Raw genomic sequence first — 19859 nt, 5'->3', positions numbered from 1 at the left:
ATTAGTCCTGAATATTCATTGGGAGGACCGATGCTGAAGCTGAAACTCCAATACTTTGGCCACCTAATGCAAAGAACTGACTCATTGGAAAAGACCTTGATGATGGGAAAGATTGAAGGTGGGGAGAGAAGGGGACAACAGAGGATGAGATGGTTGGATGGTATCACTGATTCAATGGAAAAGAGTCTAAGTAAGCTCCAGGAGTTGGTGATAGACAGGGAAGCCTGGCGTGCCACAGTCCATGAGGTCGCAAAGAGTCAGACACAACTGAGTGACTGAACTGAACCGAATACTCCATTGTGTGTATATACCACATTTTCTTTGTGCATTCATTCCTCCAAGGACACTTAGCTTGCTTCCATGTCTTGGTATTGTGAGTGATGTCACTATGAACATGGGAATGCAGATACCTCTTTAAGACAGTGCTTTTGTTTCAATCAGATAAGTACCCAGAAGTAGCACTACTGGGTTTTTTCCAGAATTTTGACAGCAATACCATAGACATGAATACCACTTCTACAAGACTCTTAGGCAAGCAAAACTTTTTATTAAAAGAGGTTTTGCATGAGGGAGAAGGAGGGAAAATGCCAGCTACCCGAGTGGGAAGGGGTTAGTCACTTCTCTAAAGAAAGGTAGAGTTTGTCTCAAGGCCACTGATTTCCAGAAATCAAACATCTTTGATCAGCAGCAGGTGGCTATCAGAAACAGGTAGTACTTTTGTGAAGAAAAAGGAATGCATGAAAATTCTATTCAGGAATGCACCAGAACAGATAAGGTTAAAATAATTGAGTTTGTTGTCTTGTGGTAACTAGGTACACTTGTTAGTGAAACAAAGTTTATCTTTTATTCCTGCTGGGCTTTTTTTGTTTCCCACTCTGGGACTCTGGCCCCCAGGGCCTGTTTTAGCTTGCAAGACCTGTTTTGCCCAAGGCTGTTCCCCAGTCCTTTTCCAAGATGGCTGTACTCTTGTCTTCTGGTCTCAGTAGGACCGCTGGATCGTCCTATGTGTGTGTGCTCAGTCGTGTCTGACTCTGTAATTCTTTACCGCTGAGCCACCAGGAAAGTCCTGCAGACCATATGGTAGTTCTATTTTTAACTTTTTGAGGAACCGCCTTGCTTTTTTCCCATAAAAACTGCACCCATTTGCATTCCCACCAAGAGAGCAGGAGGATTCCTTGTTCTCCACACCCTTGCCAACACTTGATAACTGCTCTTTGTCAGGTTTGGCTCTAGCGGCTGTATAATCCTCTTGGTTGCATTCTCTCATCCCCTCGTTCACAGTAACAGTGATATCTGTACCCTAGAGGAGACACAGTAAATGCTGTACTTGGTGACTAAGAACTGAGCCACTGCCCAGAGAAATCACTGCATTGGCACCTTGGTGCAGGGGTATTTATCTGTCACCTGCTGAGACATCTCAAGTTCTAAGAGGCTGGTGCTTATCTGGGAATCTCATCTAGGGAAACCCAGCCTACTTAATTCCAATGGTATTTTTATGACAATTTTGCAATTTTTCAAAGGGGAATCAAATTTAGTAAGACCTTTATTGGAATCAATGCACTTGACTGCCTTACTTTCGAAAGCAGTTTGGCAAGGGTACATTTCCAAAAAAAAAAAATCAGCATTTGCAATCAATGTGCATGCAAGGATGTTTATCAAGTCCTTAATGAGACTGAAGTATCAGAAGAGGGGGAGGCTGCTTTGATCTGGAGAGACAGAATGGAAAAAGCAATGGAGTTGAAAGAGTAACTTCATGGTTTCAACGCTGAAGCCCAGAACTGGATCAACCTCACTTTAAATTCCTCCTCTACCCCGGACTAGTTCTGAGGACCTCAGAAATCTACTGCAGTTGGTTAACTCTCAGTTGAAATGCCACTGATTTGAGGAAAGGCTGCTGGTGCCCTTTTCCATTGCTCCATGGCAGTGGAGAGGAACATACAGGCTTTAGAGTGAAGAGCTGGCTTCAAATTCCAACTTAACCTCCATTTTCTTAAAGGCAGATGGGAGCTAGAGTCATAAGATCATTCTGAATATTCAATTAAATAATATAAACAAAGAACAAGTCACATAAAACCCATTGATTATGTTGCAGAGAAGCCAATTCTGACTTCATGTTAGAAACTGTTTCGTTGATTTTCTTTTCCTTGCTTTTGTTGCTATAATCATACATAATAACCTGCCACAGAGGACCCATACCCTCTGTTTCTGTTCAGTTGCTCAGTCATGTCCGACTCTTTGGGACTCCATGAACTGCAGCATGCCAGGCTTTCCTGTCCTTCACAGTCTCCTGGAGCTTACTCAAATTCATGTCCATTGAGTCAGTGATGCCATCCAACCATCTTGTCCTCTGTCGTCCCCTTCTCCTCCTGCCTTCAATCTTTCCCAGCATCAGAGTCTTTTCTAATGATTCGTTTCTTCGCATCAGGTGGCCAAAATATTGGAGATTCAGTTTCAGCATCCTCTACCTGATTGTAAACCAAAGTGCTCTTGTTCCACTTGTAGAGGGATAGTCTGACCCTGACTACCTGTGAATAACTACAACAAAAACAGATAAACACACCTCTTCCAAAGGCTGGCCATTCCCAGAGAGGTTTTGCAAGACTGAAGACCCTTTCACTTTCCTTCCCCACTGCCTCTCCCTCTCTATTCTGCCTTTAGACGTTAGTTCCTCACTGCTTCTCTCTCTGACTCTATAAAAGAATCTGGCATCCAGACCTCTCAAGATGGTTCCTCTGAGATATTAATCTGCCATCTTCTCAGTCAACCAGCTTTCCAAATAAAGTGATATTTCTTGCCTCAACACCTTGTCTCTCGGATTCACTGGCCTGTCATGTGGCAAGCAGAGCAAGCTTGAGTTGGTAACAAATTTGGCTTAGCCAGCCAGAAGCCTTGATGCTTGTGACTAGCCGGCCCCAGTCAGGGAATATTGGAGCAAGGCCCTAGCAGCTGCTGGGACCATTTGTCCTGAGGATCTTTCCTTCAAGATTCCCTGAAGCAGCACTGACTGTCCCCAGCGCTTGGCAATTGAGACAAGGAACTGACAAACTTCGAGTCAGTAGATTTTTTTTAAATTTATTTCTTTTTATTGAAGGATAATTACTTTACGGAATTTTGTTGTTTTCTGTGAAACTTCAGTGTGAATCAGCCACAGGTATACATATATCCCTTCCCTTTTGAACCTCCCTCCCATCTCCCTCCTGAGTCAATGGATTTGATTTCGTTTGTAGGATAAGTCTGTCCAACTCTAGCCAGTTCAGCCAGCTCATTTGTTTTTTTGTGTCACCTCTTCTGTTATGGGTTGATGGACTCGATTTTGGAGAGTAAGTTGCTCCAGTGTATACACCAGGAATATATTTCCCCCTTAATTTGGGCTTTTCCAAGACAAGCCAATTTGGTTGGGGTACCCTGCTGGAGAGAGAAAATGTTGTTGGACTCTACCTTGAGCTGGTTCATTGGGGAATGAGTTCCTGTGGGACAAGCCTACTCTAGTTCGAATTAGTTTATTTGTTTTGTAGGATAAATTTATTTACCTGATTTGGGAATCAGTTCATTTATGCATCTATGCTGGAATTTATGTCATTTGTGTTAGAATTTGCCTATGTCTTTTATGTTTTGGTGTTATCAAACTTATAAAAATGGGAAATATTTCATGTATCACCAAGGAAAGCTCTTTGGGGCATATATTAGATATGTTAAGATAAGAAGAGCAATGGCCCCTGAATGGCTCACAATTAAATAAGCTGGCAGTTAGAATCACTTTGCAAAGGAGAGGAACAATCTGATAATTGAAGAAGCCTTGCGACTCCCTTGAAGTTGAGGCATCTGATTCCAAACTTTCCTACAAGAGCCCTGGGTAACTTTGATAGTGGGAAGCTTCAGCTCCAGTTTGGGAAGCTTCCCATAGAAAAAAAACTCCAACCTTTTGGAGAAAGGTCACAGGTTAAATGGGACTGGGAAGTCACATTAATGTGACTTACCAGCTGGCTAGGTTTTGGTTTGTTCTGGTTACTTTGGTAACAGGCAGACATCTGGTACTGTTTCCTCTAAGGCTTCCTCTATGTTTTCTTGCTTCTTTCTTCTCCGTGAACAGGCAAGAGGGTGTGGAAGCAACTGAGGAACTCTGACCAGGGTTACTCTCTAGTAACTTCGCGTCAACACCTTGTCTGTCGGATTCATTGGCCTATCATGCTGCGAGCACATGAGTTTGGACTTGGTGACAAATTCTGTCATTTCCCTTCTAGTAATGGCTAGCGTTTACTGTCTGTTTGCTGTGTAGGAATCCTCTATGGACCTGAAACAGAGCAGGACCCTATGGTCCTTATCCCCCCACCATGTTCTCAGCCTGCCTTTTGTCTGTGGAAAACTTTAGTCAAAGAGTAAGTTTAATTTGAGAAGTGAGAAAATGTAGAAACAAAGGAAAAGAATCGAAGAAGACAGAATCATAATAATATAGTCATTAAGCATAGTCAAGGACCTTTAGCTCCTTCTCAAGGGCCATAGATAACATTCTGAGCCATACTCTGTGAGCTGTCTTACAGATATTGAAAACCCAGGTAAAGAAGTTAACCATATGATAACCAGACTCTAGCCATGACATCAGTTCAGTTCAGTTCAGTCGCTCAGTCGTGTCCGACTCTCTGCAACCCCATGAATCGCAGCACGCCAGGCCTCCCTGTCCATCACCAACTCCTGGAGCTTACACAAGCCCATGTCCATCGAGTCGGTGATGCCATCCAGCCATCTCATCCTCTGTCGTCCCCTTCTCCTCCTGCCCCCAATCCCTCCCAGCATCAGGGTCTTTTCCAATGAGTCTACTCTTCGCATCAGGTGGCCAAAGCCATGGCATAAGCTGCCACAATTCTAAGAATTGGCCTCAAGAAATGAAAACAAACTGACTTTAGAACTGAAGATTCACTGTGCCCAAAACAATCAAGATGTTGCTGGTCAGACCACCGATGACCAATTTTAAAGAGAACCGTCAGAGCTGACTGTGCTGTTTCTGCATATAGCTCTGTCCCTCTGTCTATAAAAGCTCTTACCCTCTGTCAGCTGGGAAGGTTGGCCTTTGGACAGACATCTTCCCTCTCCCTCAGTTGCCAACATCCAAAATAAAGCCACCTTTCCTTTCGGCCAACCTACTGTCTTTAAAGTCTTCTGAGCAGTGAGCAGCCAGACCCCGGTTTTGGTAACAGACCTACTCAATTAATCCTTTACTTTTAGTGACTACATATCGAAATTAAGTCAATTATCTTATATTTAAAAAATTGAAATTGTGTGTAACCAGTGGTTTCTTTTGTTAACAAATCCCTCAAACCTAAGACAAAAGTAAAACTTTTGGCAAAACAAGAGGCCAGAAGAACACAGCATTGCCGCAAACACTAGGCGCTCCTGTGAACCTACATCTCTATCTCTTTGGTGTACACCTGCCGCCCTCCAATCGCAGCACCTGCTCTCCTTGGCCTGGGGGCTTTCTTGTCCATGCAGGAGTCACCGGAATGTTGATGCTACTGAGGCTTCTTCACTTTCTCTCCATCCTGCATCCTTCAGTCAGTGACTGATGGGAGCTCCCTCAACCCTCAGTGCTCAGATATGAGCTCCCAGAGTTTTCCCAGCTGTACCAAGCCCCAGTTATCTAGCACAGTAGCTGGTTTAGCAATACATTCATTTACTGGATGTTTCTCTGAATCTCCAGGGTAGGTGCATTGCTGTAGTGGCAGGCTTCAATCCTCTTTCTTCTCTTAAGCTTCTCCTTCTAGTTCCATTTGGGTGGGTGGTAGAAAAGAGTCAGAGGAGAGACCATATTCAGGGTTCAGACAAAAAAGAGGCCCATAAGTGTAGCGTACCTCTTGGGATTGACCCTCATTGGCCTTTAGGCCACTGCTCTAACTTCCTGTCTTACTTGCTAATTAGAAATGTTCTAAGTGCTAAACTGAAATAACTTTCATTCCACCCAACTTCCCTCATTTCCAATAAAATTGAGCAATTTTAGGAAATAAAATAGAAAATAGTTAAAATTTTTGAATTCTAAATATGTGTGGCAGCATTAAGTGCTTCCAGTGCATGGAATTCTTTAATTCTCACAATAACCATTAAAAACAACTTATGCTTCTTACCTCTACTTAATATACTCATTGACTGTGGCTCAGAAGATAGGTAATTTGCCAGGATCACACGCAAAAAGAGAAAAAGATGGTAATATACTCTGACACATCTGACCTTGAATCCTTATCAAGTCTTGATTTGAGATGGCCTCAAAGGCCAAGGAAATGTGAGTTCTAGAGAAACTGGCATCGTGGAGCCCAGCAAAACCAGAAGGCAGAGACAGGGCAAATGTTCTTTAAAGCAGCTTGATTTGGTAGAGAAAAAGCATACAAGATTTATTGATATTTCTTACTTATTTAGTGTGCATAAAGGAACAGTAGTGCTCTAGTATCATCAGTAACACGCATGCAAACATCCATATGCACATACACACAACCATGTAGACCTGAATTTGTTATTAGTGATTAAAAAACAGAGTTTAACAAAGGGAACCTGATGTAGAAAAAAAAGAAGACTAGCTGGCTGGCTACAATGCCCTTCAAAGAGAAGGCAATGGAAATTAGTTGTTACAGAAAATTTGAAAATCCATAAATCATGAGAGGAAAATGATTTTTCTCCAAATATGGAATTAAGGAAAAAAAAAACTGAATAGCAAAATGATACAAAATGATTATTTTGTAATTTGCAACAGTGACTTGTTTAATCTTAAAGAGACACCAGGATTAACATTGTGCATGGCAGAAAATATCTGTGGAATTTTTTTCATGTTTTTTAATGAATAAATAAATGAACATAGCCACTAAACTTATAAGGACTGTCAGATTTTTAGGAGCTTTTCTAATCAAAAGTGTTCTGCCTCTAACTTTTTTTTAACACATTATTTAAGTAATTAAAGAACTATGCACGTTGATATATTAGTCTTTACTAATCTTTTAAATATTCAAACTATAAACACAAATCCAAATTTTAAAAATTGCTAAATTTTTTCTTGGTCCCCATAGTTTCATTCTGAATGATGAAAAAAACTGGTATGTTCTTAAGGCCTTGACCTGTGATGCTTTTAAAGTCTTGGCAGCTACAATTCACTAATTGAGTGATCAGGCTGCAGTGTTTAATGCTGGGTTAAACTCCCCAACTAGTACAGTGCTTTGGATGTTTCATCTTTGCAAAATTGCAAGTTAAAATTATTACTGGTTCTTTACGGAACAAAAGTGTGAGCATTGTCATACAAACCTATTTTCAATTTTCTTTGTTTTTTTCCAGAACCTTAGATGTTTTGACCTGAATACAGTAATTTTTAACGGGAACCTTAACTGCTAAGGTACTCACTGTGGGCAAAATTTTCCTGGGTGATACGTTCAGCCTCTGACTGCAATTGAATTTATGAGTGTAGTGCCTCTACATTTTCCCATAGTGTGTGGCATTTAGGTCTGCTGATATTTCCTTCTTAAAGTTAACAAAACTCTGAGTTTTTAGTTAATTCATCTCTAAAAAAAAAAAATAGCTTGTAGCAAATGAGGAAAATCTTTATTGACTGTGCATTCATTCAGGGACCAAGTTCGCCTATCTTTCCTTTCATCAGTGATTATCGTGAGTCCTCTATCTCTGCATTGTCTGACTCATACCTGATAACATCTCCAATTCATGGTTCCTCTAATACAGTTTGCATGTATCAGGTAATTGATTCCACCTTCTAGAATCGCTGAGTCACAGCACTAGAGTCACAGTCTTCTTTGCTTTACCACATAACGGAAATAGACAAATCATTTCAGCACCCCTGCCCCAAACTGCCTCTGTGTGAGCTGAATGTAGGTCATGGCAGACAGTGCTGCGATGGGAGATGCCACGAAGTCAGGACACATTGTCTCCGGCTTTTAAATTTAAATTCAGCCTCTCCCTTCCTACTGTTATAGATATATAATGAACATTAAGTGTATATATAATACATCCATACACATATTGCGTGTGGGCTTCTCTCTAGTTGAGGCTAGCGGGGGCTCCTCTCTAACTGTCCTGTGCAGGCCTCTCACCGCGGTGGCTTCTCTTGTTGCTGAGCACAGGCTCCAGAGGGTTTGGGCTTCAGTAGCTGCCGCGATGGGCTCAGTCGTTGTTCCTCTCAGGCTCTATCGCACAGGCTCAGCAGTTGTGGAGCACGGGCTTTAGTTGTTCTGAGACATGTGGGACCTTCCCCGATGAGGGATCGAACCCGTGTCTCCTGCATTGGGAAGAGGATTCCTTACCACTGAGCCACCAGAGAAGCCCCCATTCTCCCATTGTTTTAATGAAAATTTGCCTTCAAAATAATAGAAGTTAACATTTTCAATTGAATTGTAACCGAACCCAGGTTTGGCGGCTTGCTGCTCATAAACCAATAATTCGAGAGGCAAGTGTAGTAGAAAGGAAAGTCACTTTCATCAGAAAACCTGGCAGTCTGCGGAGAAGGTAGACTCATGTCCTGAGACCAGCTCCAAAGATTCTTCTCAGCCGTGACAGTCTTTAAAGGAACAAATGGTAGATGGGGGGTGGGGAGAGAATCTCAGGGAATCAGTGAGCGGGAGGTTGAGTTCTGCCTCCTTCTCTGTTGAGGACAGACTGGCTGACTCTGTCTTCAGATGTCTTGCCTGGGTGATCTGCCTGCAGAATAGCTTAGGCGGCTGCTGTGGGTAGACTCCATTGTCCTAGTTGTTAACTGCTTGGTTTTGTGCTTGGGGGGAGAGGGGCTTCGGCCTGGTTGCAGAATGACATTTGGGTAACATACGTGAAATGTCCTTACAGACTTTAAGTCATTTAATTGTTAAGTCTTGTAGGTGAGAAGCAGACTCAAAAGAGTTTAACCAGCTTGTTCAAGGTTGAGTTGGGATTCCACTGTAACCCCCAAACCAGTGATTCCCAAACTACCTGAATATCAAAATCACCTGAGGAAGACATATACGGATTCCCAGGCCCCTTCTCTGGGTGGTCCTATGGGTGGATCGTGGATAGTGTCCCTTTACATTCTAGTATCTGCTATTTGTGGCTTATTTTTATTTTGTAGGTAGACCTCAGCCAAGAAAGGAAACTAAACCACTTTATTTTTATAAGCCAAGGAAGATGTGAATGGTTTAGTAAATCTTATAGCATCTTATCTTGAGCTGCTCTTTTCTCCTTCCTGAAGTGGGTTGTTTCCTCTATCAGGCACATTATATGAAAAAAAAAAAAAACACAGAGATTTGTGTAGTGGCTGCTGTGGTAAGTTTATAAACTGCCTTTGGGGGTAATAGGGAGGAAACCCTAGCCCACCATTTTCAAATGGTCAATTTCAAGCTACTGATGGGTTAACAACCTGCTCACAAAAGTTCTGAATATTTAGCAGTTGACCCAAAAGTCAGCTTCACTATACTACTGGGTGTAAAATACATAGTCAGAAACTTAAAATTTTCCCAACATTATCAAAATTGTCCATTATGTGGCTGGAATTGGTTGTGTGGTTCGAATTTCCCAAGCATCATTATGTCTGTTAGCTTCCTGCTCTGACTTCCAAAGGGACCTAGGTGGCCCCATGCATCTATCAATTGCCAAGAACACACTCCAAGATGGTCCTGGGGAGTAATGGGTAAGGAGCATTTAGTGGAAGAGAAGCAGATTCCATTTTTATATATAGTCATTTTTAAAAATAATTCTTATTTAGTTAATTTAGAGCTATGCTGGGTCTTTGTTGTTTGCGTGGGCTTTCTCTAGTTGCCGTGAGCAGGGCCCACTTTTGGTTGTGGTGCACAGGCTTCTCATTGCAATGGCTTCTCTTGCGGAGGATAGGCTCTGGGCACGCAGGCTTCAGTAGTTGCAGCATGCAGGCTCAGTAGTTGCAGCATGCAGGCTCTGAAGTGTGGGCTCACTAGTTGTGGAGCTTAGGTGCTTCCCAGCATGTGGACAGGTCCACGTCCCTGGACCAGGGATCGAAACTGTGACCCCTGCATTGACAGGCAGATTCTTATCTACTGCACCACCAGGGAACGGATGCCATGTTTAGGATGGCTACTCTTTCTTCTTACCTGCGTTATAGCGGGTGTAGTATAGCAGGAGAGCCGTCCTCTGTTTGAGAGAGGCTGCTACCCTTAGCGGGTCTTGTAGGACCAGGTGGGAATGAAATATGAAACAGAGTGTAAGACAGTTTGACTCTGAATCTGAAAGGAACGAAAAAGGCTGGAGCTTTCTATGCCTCCACTCACCATAAGGTCAACTCAGGTTGCAGGATCACCATTAGTGAAGATGCCACTGGCTTGCTTTTTTCATGATTGGCTAGACTGCAGGCTCTTTTCTCAGGCAGGGCACAACCCTAGCTCATCCAATGACAGGGACTGTTCTTTTGCCTGTGGTAGCCTTTGTACCACTGACTCATCTGGAAAGAGCGATGATGGCAGCTTGACAAAGACTGTGCCCTGAGCACGCCATCATGACTAATGCCACATGTAAAAGGTCCTAAAACATATTCAAAACCAAACATAAATGATTCTAGGATCATTTACCATTTTAGAGTGTTTGTTCCCTTGGTAAACTTCTAGAAGTTGTGATAAATATTTTGGGGGTGTCGGCAACTGCAGCAAAGGTACATAATCCATCCTGAGCTCCCTGGGTAGCCAGCTGCAACACTATTTATATGAGAACAAATTTGTTTTGAATGTTAACTCACTTTTATGCTGATTGACTCTGCTAGTACAATAACTTGTTTCCCATATACTTTTACCTGACTAGAAAGAAAGATGTTTATCTTCTAAGACGATAAAGTAAAAAAAAAAAAAAACTTCCAAATGAATCAACCAGAGAGAATTGAATCACAGTAGGACTCACAATTTTAGTATAAACACTCCAGAGTAGGCAGTGTGGATAGATTGAATAAGACCTAGATCGAACCCACCAGCTATCAGGTCTTAGTCCAGTCATTTAAGAGGGTTTTCCCATCTGTAAAATGATAATATGTGTACTTAAATCTCAAGGTAACATATTCCACCAAGTACTAAGCATGTTTTGTTGTTGTTATTGTTTAGTCACTAAGTCATGTCCAACTTTTTGTGACCCCATGGAGCTCACCGGGCTCCTCTCTCCATGGGATTTCTCAGGCAAGAATACTGGAGTGGATTGCCATCTCCTCCTCCATGGGATCTTCCCAATCCAGAGATCAAACCCAGGGCTCCTGCTTGGCGGGCAGATTCTTTACCACTGAGCCACCTGGGAAGCCCCACTAAGCATGTTTATCATGTGTTATACCCTTAATCCTCAAAATCATCCTTGAAGAGTTCTTAACTTGGAGTTCAGACTCCCACAGAGATTGAGATGAGATCCGACATGAATGTCCATTCCCATACATGGATACAAAATTTGAATTACATGTATGTGCATTTTTATCTGAGTTCTCAACCAGGGACACATGAGCATCTCAGCATCTGGGGTGAAGATAGGGGCAAAGAACAGAGGCAATTGGCGTGCTACTTCCACTGTGATCCTGATGTTTGTTCCCTGTCTAGTTTGAGATACCAATTTCAACAAAAAAAAAAACCAAATCACCAGTTTATAATAGAGTGTACCGTATACTTGAAGTTATATTAAAGATTAAAAAATTCAATTGCCTAGGATTTTCCAGAGAAATGAAAGTTTATGTCTATACAAAGATTTTCACAATAGATTTTAATTATTCATTATAGTCCCAAGCTGCAAATAACCTAAAAGTTCACCGTGAGTCAGTGGATTAAAAGGGAATATAGGTGCCCAACATATAGATGACTTTCAAAAACATGCTGAGTGAAAGCCAGATAAAAAAGATGGTTCCATGTATATAAAATTATTATAAACTAATACTGACAGAAAGCAGATTAGTGATTTCCTTGAGGACTGGGGTGGGGGGGATGGATTGAACTGCAAAGTGAAATGGGGAAACTTTTTATGACGGAAATGCAGTGTATCTTGGTCGTGGTGTTGGTTTCACAGATGTATACATTCTTTCCAAACTCACTGAGCTATAAAATTTTTATATACTTTTTTAAAGATTTTTTTATGTGGACCACTTTTAAAGTCTGTTTTGAATTTTTTACAGTATCGTTTCTGTTTTATGTTTTTGGTTTTTTGGCCACAGGGCATGTAGGATCTCAGCTCCCCAACCAAGGATCAAACCTGCACCTCCTGCATTGGTAGACAGTCTTAACCACTGGACCACCAGGGAAGTCCCTGAACTGTAAAATTTTTAATAACTGCAGTTTATTATACATAATTGTGCATGTGTCTTTTTGAATTTTGATTTTCTCAGGGTATATGCCCAGTAGTGAGATTGCTGGGGCTTAGTAACTTTTTAAATCAACAGTTTTAAAAGGTCTGTGGAACGTAAGCAAATAGTTTGTATGCCCACAGTTCTTTATAACCTCATGATAACATAAGATCTTTAAGGCCCTTATTGTGAACCAGTGATTTGCACAAGCACTCTTGACCAAATTAAGCACTTTAGAACAGACTATACACTTGTTTTCTAACCAGCAGGCATCAATATTCTGTGTATTATCTTCAGTAACTTCTATCTATTGTAAATATTTATGTAAATATTTTATGTATTATATTTTATGAAATCCATATGTTTTAGAAAATTAAGTTTATCATGATTTGCAAGATAAAGAGTAAGACTACAGAACATGTCCTAAGAGTAAAAAAGTATAATCAAAAAGTCTGTGTCCAATTTTTAAAAAATGAGTCTGCCTTGGAAATTCTACATTTTTTCCTATATTTGTGCAAAAGTATTGAGGACTCAGTTTTGCTGCATTTGGATAAATGCAAAAGAACTATGATGTGCTTAAGCTGTTGTGAGTAAAATGTTTTTAAAAGATAATCATTTGTTCCATGTAATAACTCTCTAGAGAAGCCAAACCCTTGAAACGCTTGAAACAGAACTGAAACAGTTGATCGTTTTATTTCAAAATATCTACAAAGTTTTAATTTTCCATTATACAAATTTTTCAAAATTCAGACATTATTCAAATGTAAGCCAAAGTCCTTATACAAACAGAATACACACAAAGATAAAAAATATACATATTCTCTCAGCAAACTTTGTTACATAAATAAGAAAAGTATATACAAAAGCTAGTATTTTCAATCTGAAGTACAATTATTTTAACACTGTAACCACAAACAGAAGGTATAAAATAAACACCACAGCAAAAGTTAAAGGAACAACAAATTCATTTTATGACATCTACAACTGTAAAGATACATAAAGCCAATCTTCAGGTAATCTATACTTTACACTTAAATCTTAATTTTTACTTTACTTTATTCATATTTAAGAATATTCTCTGGATAGGGGAAATTCACAATTCTACCAGCTAGCCCTGACACTTTATACAAGTTAGAACATGTGAAGAACTATATAATCTATGTCTTTATATTTTGGGAACAGATGCAAAAAGAATCCTTCAAAAGTTAAAATTTCATGAACCTATGTTAAAAATTTTCCAGTAGATTGAACTGAGTATTGAAAAAAAAAAACAAAAAAACAATTCTTTTTAAGTGGGAAATGTTAGCAAAAAATCCAAATACTTGAAGTCTTAACATAGTAAAGCAATAATGAAAAAGTATGCCAATGGTTCCCCCAGATAAAAGCAACCCAACTAGGTGTCTGCCTAGCTATGTTTTGCCCCAGAAACTCTCCTTCCTTTTCCGAGCTCGTGCCAGAGTTTGAGAAGCCTGGAGACTAGAGGCCGCAGAGCGAGCAGAGATTTCTGAGAACCTGTCCTCATCTGCAAGGAAAGAATTACATTCAGTGCAAAAAAGCTCATAAAAACACTGTTTCAAAATGTCAAGAGAAAATTAAAAGCATCAAGCTCTGTGATGTCAATACTGACTATCAGAAACACATAATCTATTAAAATATAAGATTAGTATTTTTTGGATCGTTCACAGTAATTTTCCAAGTGTATCATTTAGAAATCAAACACTTCTATATTAAATGAGCATTCTATTTTTTTCCTGAAATCCCACTATGTCATTACACAAACACATGGACTGTGGTATTACCTGGAAACAATTCATCATCATACTGTCTTGTCCTACTTTAAAAAGCACAGCTGTTTGAGCAAAAGAAACCTTCACATTTTAAAAACAAAATGCCATACCTTCACATGGTACCCACATCATATTTCTAAAGTCATTTCACTTAATATAGAAATGATGTCTGACTTTAATATGCTACCCTTCATTATTACTGAAATTCCTCATTCTGAGTAAGCAAATCAATTATCAAGTTATTTGTAAACACTGTTCTTCCATTAAAAAGAAAACAAGACAGGATTCAGTGTCCAGATATTGGCATTTCAAAACATAACAACTTGATTTCTAGCTCAATGAATTCTGAACGGAGTCTCAAACTTGCTAAGAGGAAAGAACCTTCAATGTGTGTGAAGCCATAATACATAAAGTATTCAAATTTACTTTCAAATTCAAAATTTATAAACAGTAATTTTATACCTCTTAGGTTGCATTAAAATAGTAATTTCAATTGTTCAACATCAAGAATTCAAAATTCCTCCTGCCACCATTAGAAGTAACCAAATTTTTCAGAATAAAAACCACACAAGAGAAAAACACTCATTTTCCCTAATCATGTATTTTTTGAGAATATACAGACATTTGAAGAAAATGATGGATGTAATGCCAGGCCGAATTCCTGAGCCACCAGCCAGCCAGGGTGGAAAACAGAGTACTGCCGTGGGTGTGATGCATCTCTTGCCATCCATTTGCTTTAAAACAGACTCTTCAAGGCTTAGCGCCTAGTTTACTCACAAGTAAAATGGGGATAGTTTACCCCCTTCACAGAGTTTTAAGGATCTAATGAAAAGACATCTATGGAAGTACTCTGTAAACTATAAAGTGCTAACCGAATGTAAAATCATTATACTATTATAAACTACTATCTAATAAAATATACTTTTATCTTGTGTTATTTGACTATTGAAATACCTTCATCATTAAAGGCTTCATGCTGAGGTAACTGGAAATTGTTCATCCTTGATTTTCCCACTTAAAAAAAAAAAAAAGCCATAAGAAATTATCCTTCAAAACCACCCAATAATTTATCTTACAGTCAACTTGAAGAGAAGGTAGACTGTCAAAAAGCTTAACTTTATACCTTTAAGAGAAATTCCTCCAAAGGGCCATTCATTAATTCATAATATGCTTAGCAAATATGTAAACAAACAAGGGATAACCTCCTAGGATTCTTCTCAATGACAATACTAATCTAACTTGAAAGAAATACAATAAGCTTCTCTTTAAAGATGATAGTTGGACTATACACATCTACAAAAGCAATATAAACCTAGGACAAAGATAATGGGAAACAAGAAAACAGAAACAAAAGTTTGAAAAGTGGAAAGCTAATGGAAGGCAGTGAGTGTGTGGTTATCATAGCCAACGGAGCTAAATCCTCAGGCAGCAGAGAAGGGAAACCAGGAAGCAATTGATTTGCTCCCCTGATGGCTGGATGGTTGGGAGTACTGAGTACCACTGAAACTTGAAGTGAAGGGAAAGCTGTATCAGGAATCTAATTTTCTTTCTACAAAAGAGTCTACCAGATCCATCTTTCATTTTACACAGCAGGGTAACTGCCCATCTCCCAAAAGAGGAATTGAGGTCTTATTGCTAAAGAAGGTTTATCACAGCTACTTTGACTGAAAGACACCAGATTCAACTGGGGGAAAGGAGAAACCATATTCCAAATAGGGGCATTATATATATGTATCATTTATCTCCTCAACCAGGTAAAACATGCTATCCATGAAATAGTAACAGAATGCTTATATAAAAGGAGTATGCAATGTTTAAAAAAAACTTAGAAATTAAAAATGCAGCAACATATTTTAAAACTCAAGTAGAAGATAAAAATTAGTAACCCTTTCAAATTAAAACAAAAAGACAGAGATGGAAAATATAACAGCTAAGATAAGAAAATAGCATCTGCAGCATGTCCAAGATCTGAAAAATAACAGTGCCAGAAGGGAGCAAGAGAGACTGGAGGGGAAGAAATTACTGACTAAATAATTTAAGAAAATTTCCCAGAATGAGGAACATGACTTTTCAGATTGAAGAGCTCTACTGAGTACGAGCAAAATGAATGAAAAGGGACCCACCACAAAATTTCAGAGCACTAGGTATAAGAGAAGATGCTGAGAACTGTCAGGGGAAAAAAAGGGTCACACACAAAAGATCAAAAGTAAAAAGTGCATCAGATTTCTCAACAATACTAACGGACGTCAAAAAAGAGAAGAGCGATAGCTAATAAAACTGAAGGGAAATATTTTATGACTTGAATTCTACATCCAGGTAACATCTGTTACGTCTGAAGACATCTTTGGTTGTCACACCTGGGGAAAGGTGCTATGGCATCTAACGGGCTGCCTACACATTTTTGGAAAAGAACATGAGACATCTCACACTTAGACCAAAGTGAACTTGGGCACGGCACAACTTGAGTATGTCAAAGATGAGGTTTTTTTTCTGTTTAAAGAAATCTACTGTGTTAACTAAAACTAAATAACATAGTACACTTACAGCCTCTGTATCTATCAGGATAGCACATTCATTTTAATAGACAAAAAAGTAAAACCTAAGTAATTACCATTATGCTGGAATTCTGGATCTCTCAGGGAGCCCTGAATTCGACGAGAAGGATGCCAGTAGGATGGGGCGCAGGGTGGAGAAGCAGACTTCCCAGGTGTGTTAGGTGGGTATTCTAGCATTTTTGAAACTGGAAGAGTTGTCTCACCAAATTTGGGGATATTGGGTTCAGAATCTTCCCTCAAAGGCAAGGGATCAACTGTTTTAATACCAGCAGCTGGAGAAGTCAGGAGGGATATGGCACGACTTTCTTTCTAAATGACAAAAAAAAGCATATATGTGGGTACCCATATATAAATAAAACAAACATGTAAATACACAAATAACCATAAATGAAATAGGTAAAAACATGGGGGAAAATTATGAAACCTTCATATGGGGAAGATTTTGTAAGACTAACAACCAATATAAAGATATTTAGCTAAATAAAAACAATGTGTAAATACTTTTTAAAAAAAAGAAAAATGACAAACTTGGGGAAAATACACAACTTATTGGATTGACAATGAATTTACCATTGTTACATAAATATTTCTTTAAAAGTAACAAGATAAACCTAATTTAAAGGTAAAATAAGGATATATATCAACAGTTCATATACAAACTACAAATAGCAAACACATTCTATACCTCACTCATCAAATAATTTCAAAATACAAGTATTCATATAAGTACTAACTTTTCACTTAACAAATTATAAAAATAAATTTTAAGAAACAAACTGTAATACCCTGAACTGACGAAGATGCAGGAGAACGGGCACTCTCATTGGTGTTTCTGGTAGCACAATCTTACGGGAAGCTGGTAAATCACAGCAAAAGTCTTAATACTGTGGTTCTCTGACCACGAAATTAATACTTAAGGAGTATTTACATAAAAAGAGGTAACAACAATAAGAACAAAAATGTAGGTAAAGGATGGATGATTTCTTTACAGCATCTTTTCAAAACAGGAAAATTAAGATATAACAATAGGGATCTAGTTTTAAAAAATGTTTCAACAATAAGCATCTAGCCTTAGTATAACTACAGATATCATATCACGATTAAAAATCAAATTATAAATTAATGACATGGGAGTACATTTATAATACATTGTTAGGTGAGGAAAAATGTATTATGAAAACTTATCTACAGTATAATAAACAAATACACTTTATATCTAAGTAACTCAAACTCAACAATGGATGTTTCTACAGTAGGTATGACTTTTAAGTTTTTTGGTCAGTATTTTCTGTTTTTCCACAATGATTATGTATCATGAGGGTCAAAATCCCTGTATAACTTCACTTTTAGGATAATATAAACCAGTAAAATCAAATATAGCTCCAAATTTTCCTGATTATTCCTTGTAATTGTTGCCTTTAGTTATTAACTTTGAGTTTATCAATGCAATGTTCAAAACACTACTCTCTGATCTTAAGCATCATTTTCTGCAATTAGAAGGCTTGGCTTATTGCTTCAAAGAGGAGATAGCCTGAGGTCTCACCCAAAAAAATAAATTTTTAAAAATCAAGATCTATTAATAAGATAAAAAATACAAATCTTCCACTTGCTTCCCTTTTTAATTATGAAGATGTCTTATGAAAATTGATTTTTTTTCTTTTTGTACATACATATACAGAATTTGGAATTTCTGTCAAATTGGTTTTATTATTGTTAAAACCTGAATTAAATTTGTAGAATACTTGTAGTACATGGGGTTCCCAGGTTTAATTTAACTGATTTCATGACCTGTTCTTGAACCGAAAACCTCCTTACTGGCCTCACTGCTCCTACTCGCCCCAGTAAAATGTGCTCTCCACTGAGGAGCCCCTGATTTTATTTATCAAGTGTATCAGAGATTTATATTTGTTTAATAGCTTGAACTCCTCCAAGGGCTTCCCACTGACATTAGAATAACATCCCCACTCCTTACCCAGCCTCCCTTCCCACTTTCATTCCCCACCTCTCCTTTGCCTCCTTCCTCCAGGCTCCACAGGCCTTTTCACTCTATGAAACTATCACTGTTGTACATATGCCCTTGCTGTTCTTTCTTTCTGGAAAACAATCTCTGGCCCATGTCTCTGCACTGGGCACCTCCCTCATTAGCCAGGTCTTGTTAAAATGTCACCTCTTCAGAGGTGCCTGTTCTGATGACTTAAAAACTGTCTCACCCACCCCTTGGAGGTTGTCTGCAGTTTTATTTAATTCACAGCGCTCACTGTTATCTGAAATTCTTTTTAAAAAATCATTTGTCTATTCTGCCAGTGAAAATGTAAGTTTCATGACGGCAGAGATTTTATCTTGATTACCAATGAATCCCCAAACCCTAACAGTGCTTGGCACATTGTAAAAGCACAGTAAATTGTGAACTGAATGAACGAAAACGAAACTCCTGATATTCCCCTCCAAAGATAGCTGTGGTGCAGAGTTCTCTTACTCAGAGCATGGCGCTCTCCATCAATCCTGCTGATTAAGTCAGAAACATAGGAGACATTATCCAACCCAGAACCAGGCCTTGATGTTGTTCCCCTCACACAATTCTTTAATTTCACTCATGTCGGTGCCCACCTTCTTAGTCCAAGCTATCACAGCTCCTACCTGGACTATTGCAATGGGCCTTCAGAGGTATCCATAGTCTATTCTTGCCTTCCACGGCAGCCAGAAAGATCTTGCAAAACATGAATCAATCACAACACTCCCATATTTAAAATATTTCAATGGCTTTCTATTTTACTTGAGATGAAAGAAATTCTCAGTATTGCTCTCTTTTCCAAACTCATCTTGCATCTGCTTCCTGCCGCACACAGGACTGGCTTTTGTTTCTGAAAACTCTACGTCCTTTCTCTCCACAAGATCTTAGCATATGCTATCCTTTTCCCCACTCTTTTTACCTAGTTAGCTCTTCTTTCTCTGTATCTCAACTCAATTATGACTTCTTCAAAGAAGCACCCTTGACTTTCAAGAAGCTTCCTGATCTCCATTACTGGGTCAATTTCTTCCAGAATAGCTGTATATACTTCTCTGAAACAATTACTAGTTTTAATTTTACTTTTTGCGGGGTATGATTCTCACAGGACTGTAGGTTCAGTAAAATCATGTACCATGTCTGAAAGAGAAAGTCACTCAGTCGTGTCGACTCTTTGCAACCCCATGAACTATACAGTCCATAAAATTCTCCAGGCCAGAACACTGGAGTGGGTAGTC

General features: G+C 39.0%; 1 protein-coding gene across 6 annotated transcripts in view; it reads right to left on the bottom strand.

Moving 5' to 3' along the window:
* Nucleotides 1-12951: 12951 nt before the first annotated feature.
* MDM1 (Mdm1 nuclear protein) overlaps nucleotides 12952-19859 on the bottom strand; it is a 28484-nt gene continuing 21576 nt past the window's right edge. For 5 of the 6 annotated variants that reach the window (XM_061130539.1, XM_061130556.1, XM_061130528.1 and 2 more), the window contains 3 exons: nucleotides 16673-16925; nucleotides 15016-15075; nucleotides 12952-13796 (listed from right to left, as the gene is read on the bottom strand). In XM_061130539.1, coding sequence (XP_060986522.1) covers nucleotides 13684-13796; nucleotides 15016-15075; nucleotides 16673-16925 — 426 coding nt within the window. In that variant the 3' untranslated portion in view covers nucleotides 12952-13683. Of the gene's footprint in view, nucleotides 13797-15015; nucleotides 15076-16672; nucleotides 16926-17401; nucleotides 17473-19859 lie in introns of those variants that run through there. The other variant, XM_061130562.1, reaches the window with a different exon arrangement.

Source organism: Dama dama, chromosome 3 (assembly GCF_033118175.1).
Source record: "Dama dama isolate Ldn47 chromosome 3, ASM3311817v1, whole genome shotgun sequence".
Classification (NCBI taxonomy): domain Eukaryota; kingdom Metazoa; phylum Chordata; class Mammalia; order Artiodactyla; family Cervidae; genus Dama; species Dama dama.
The sequence above is the reverse complement of the archived record's forward strand: the minus strand, read 5'-3'. Positions and strand labels throughout refer to the sequence as shown.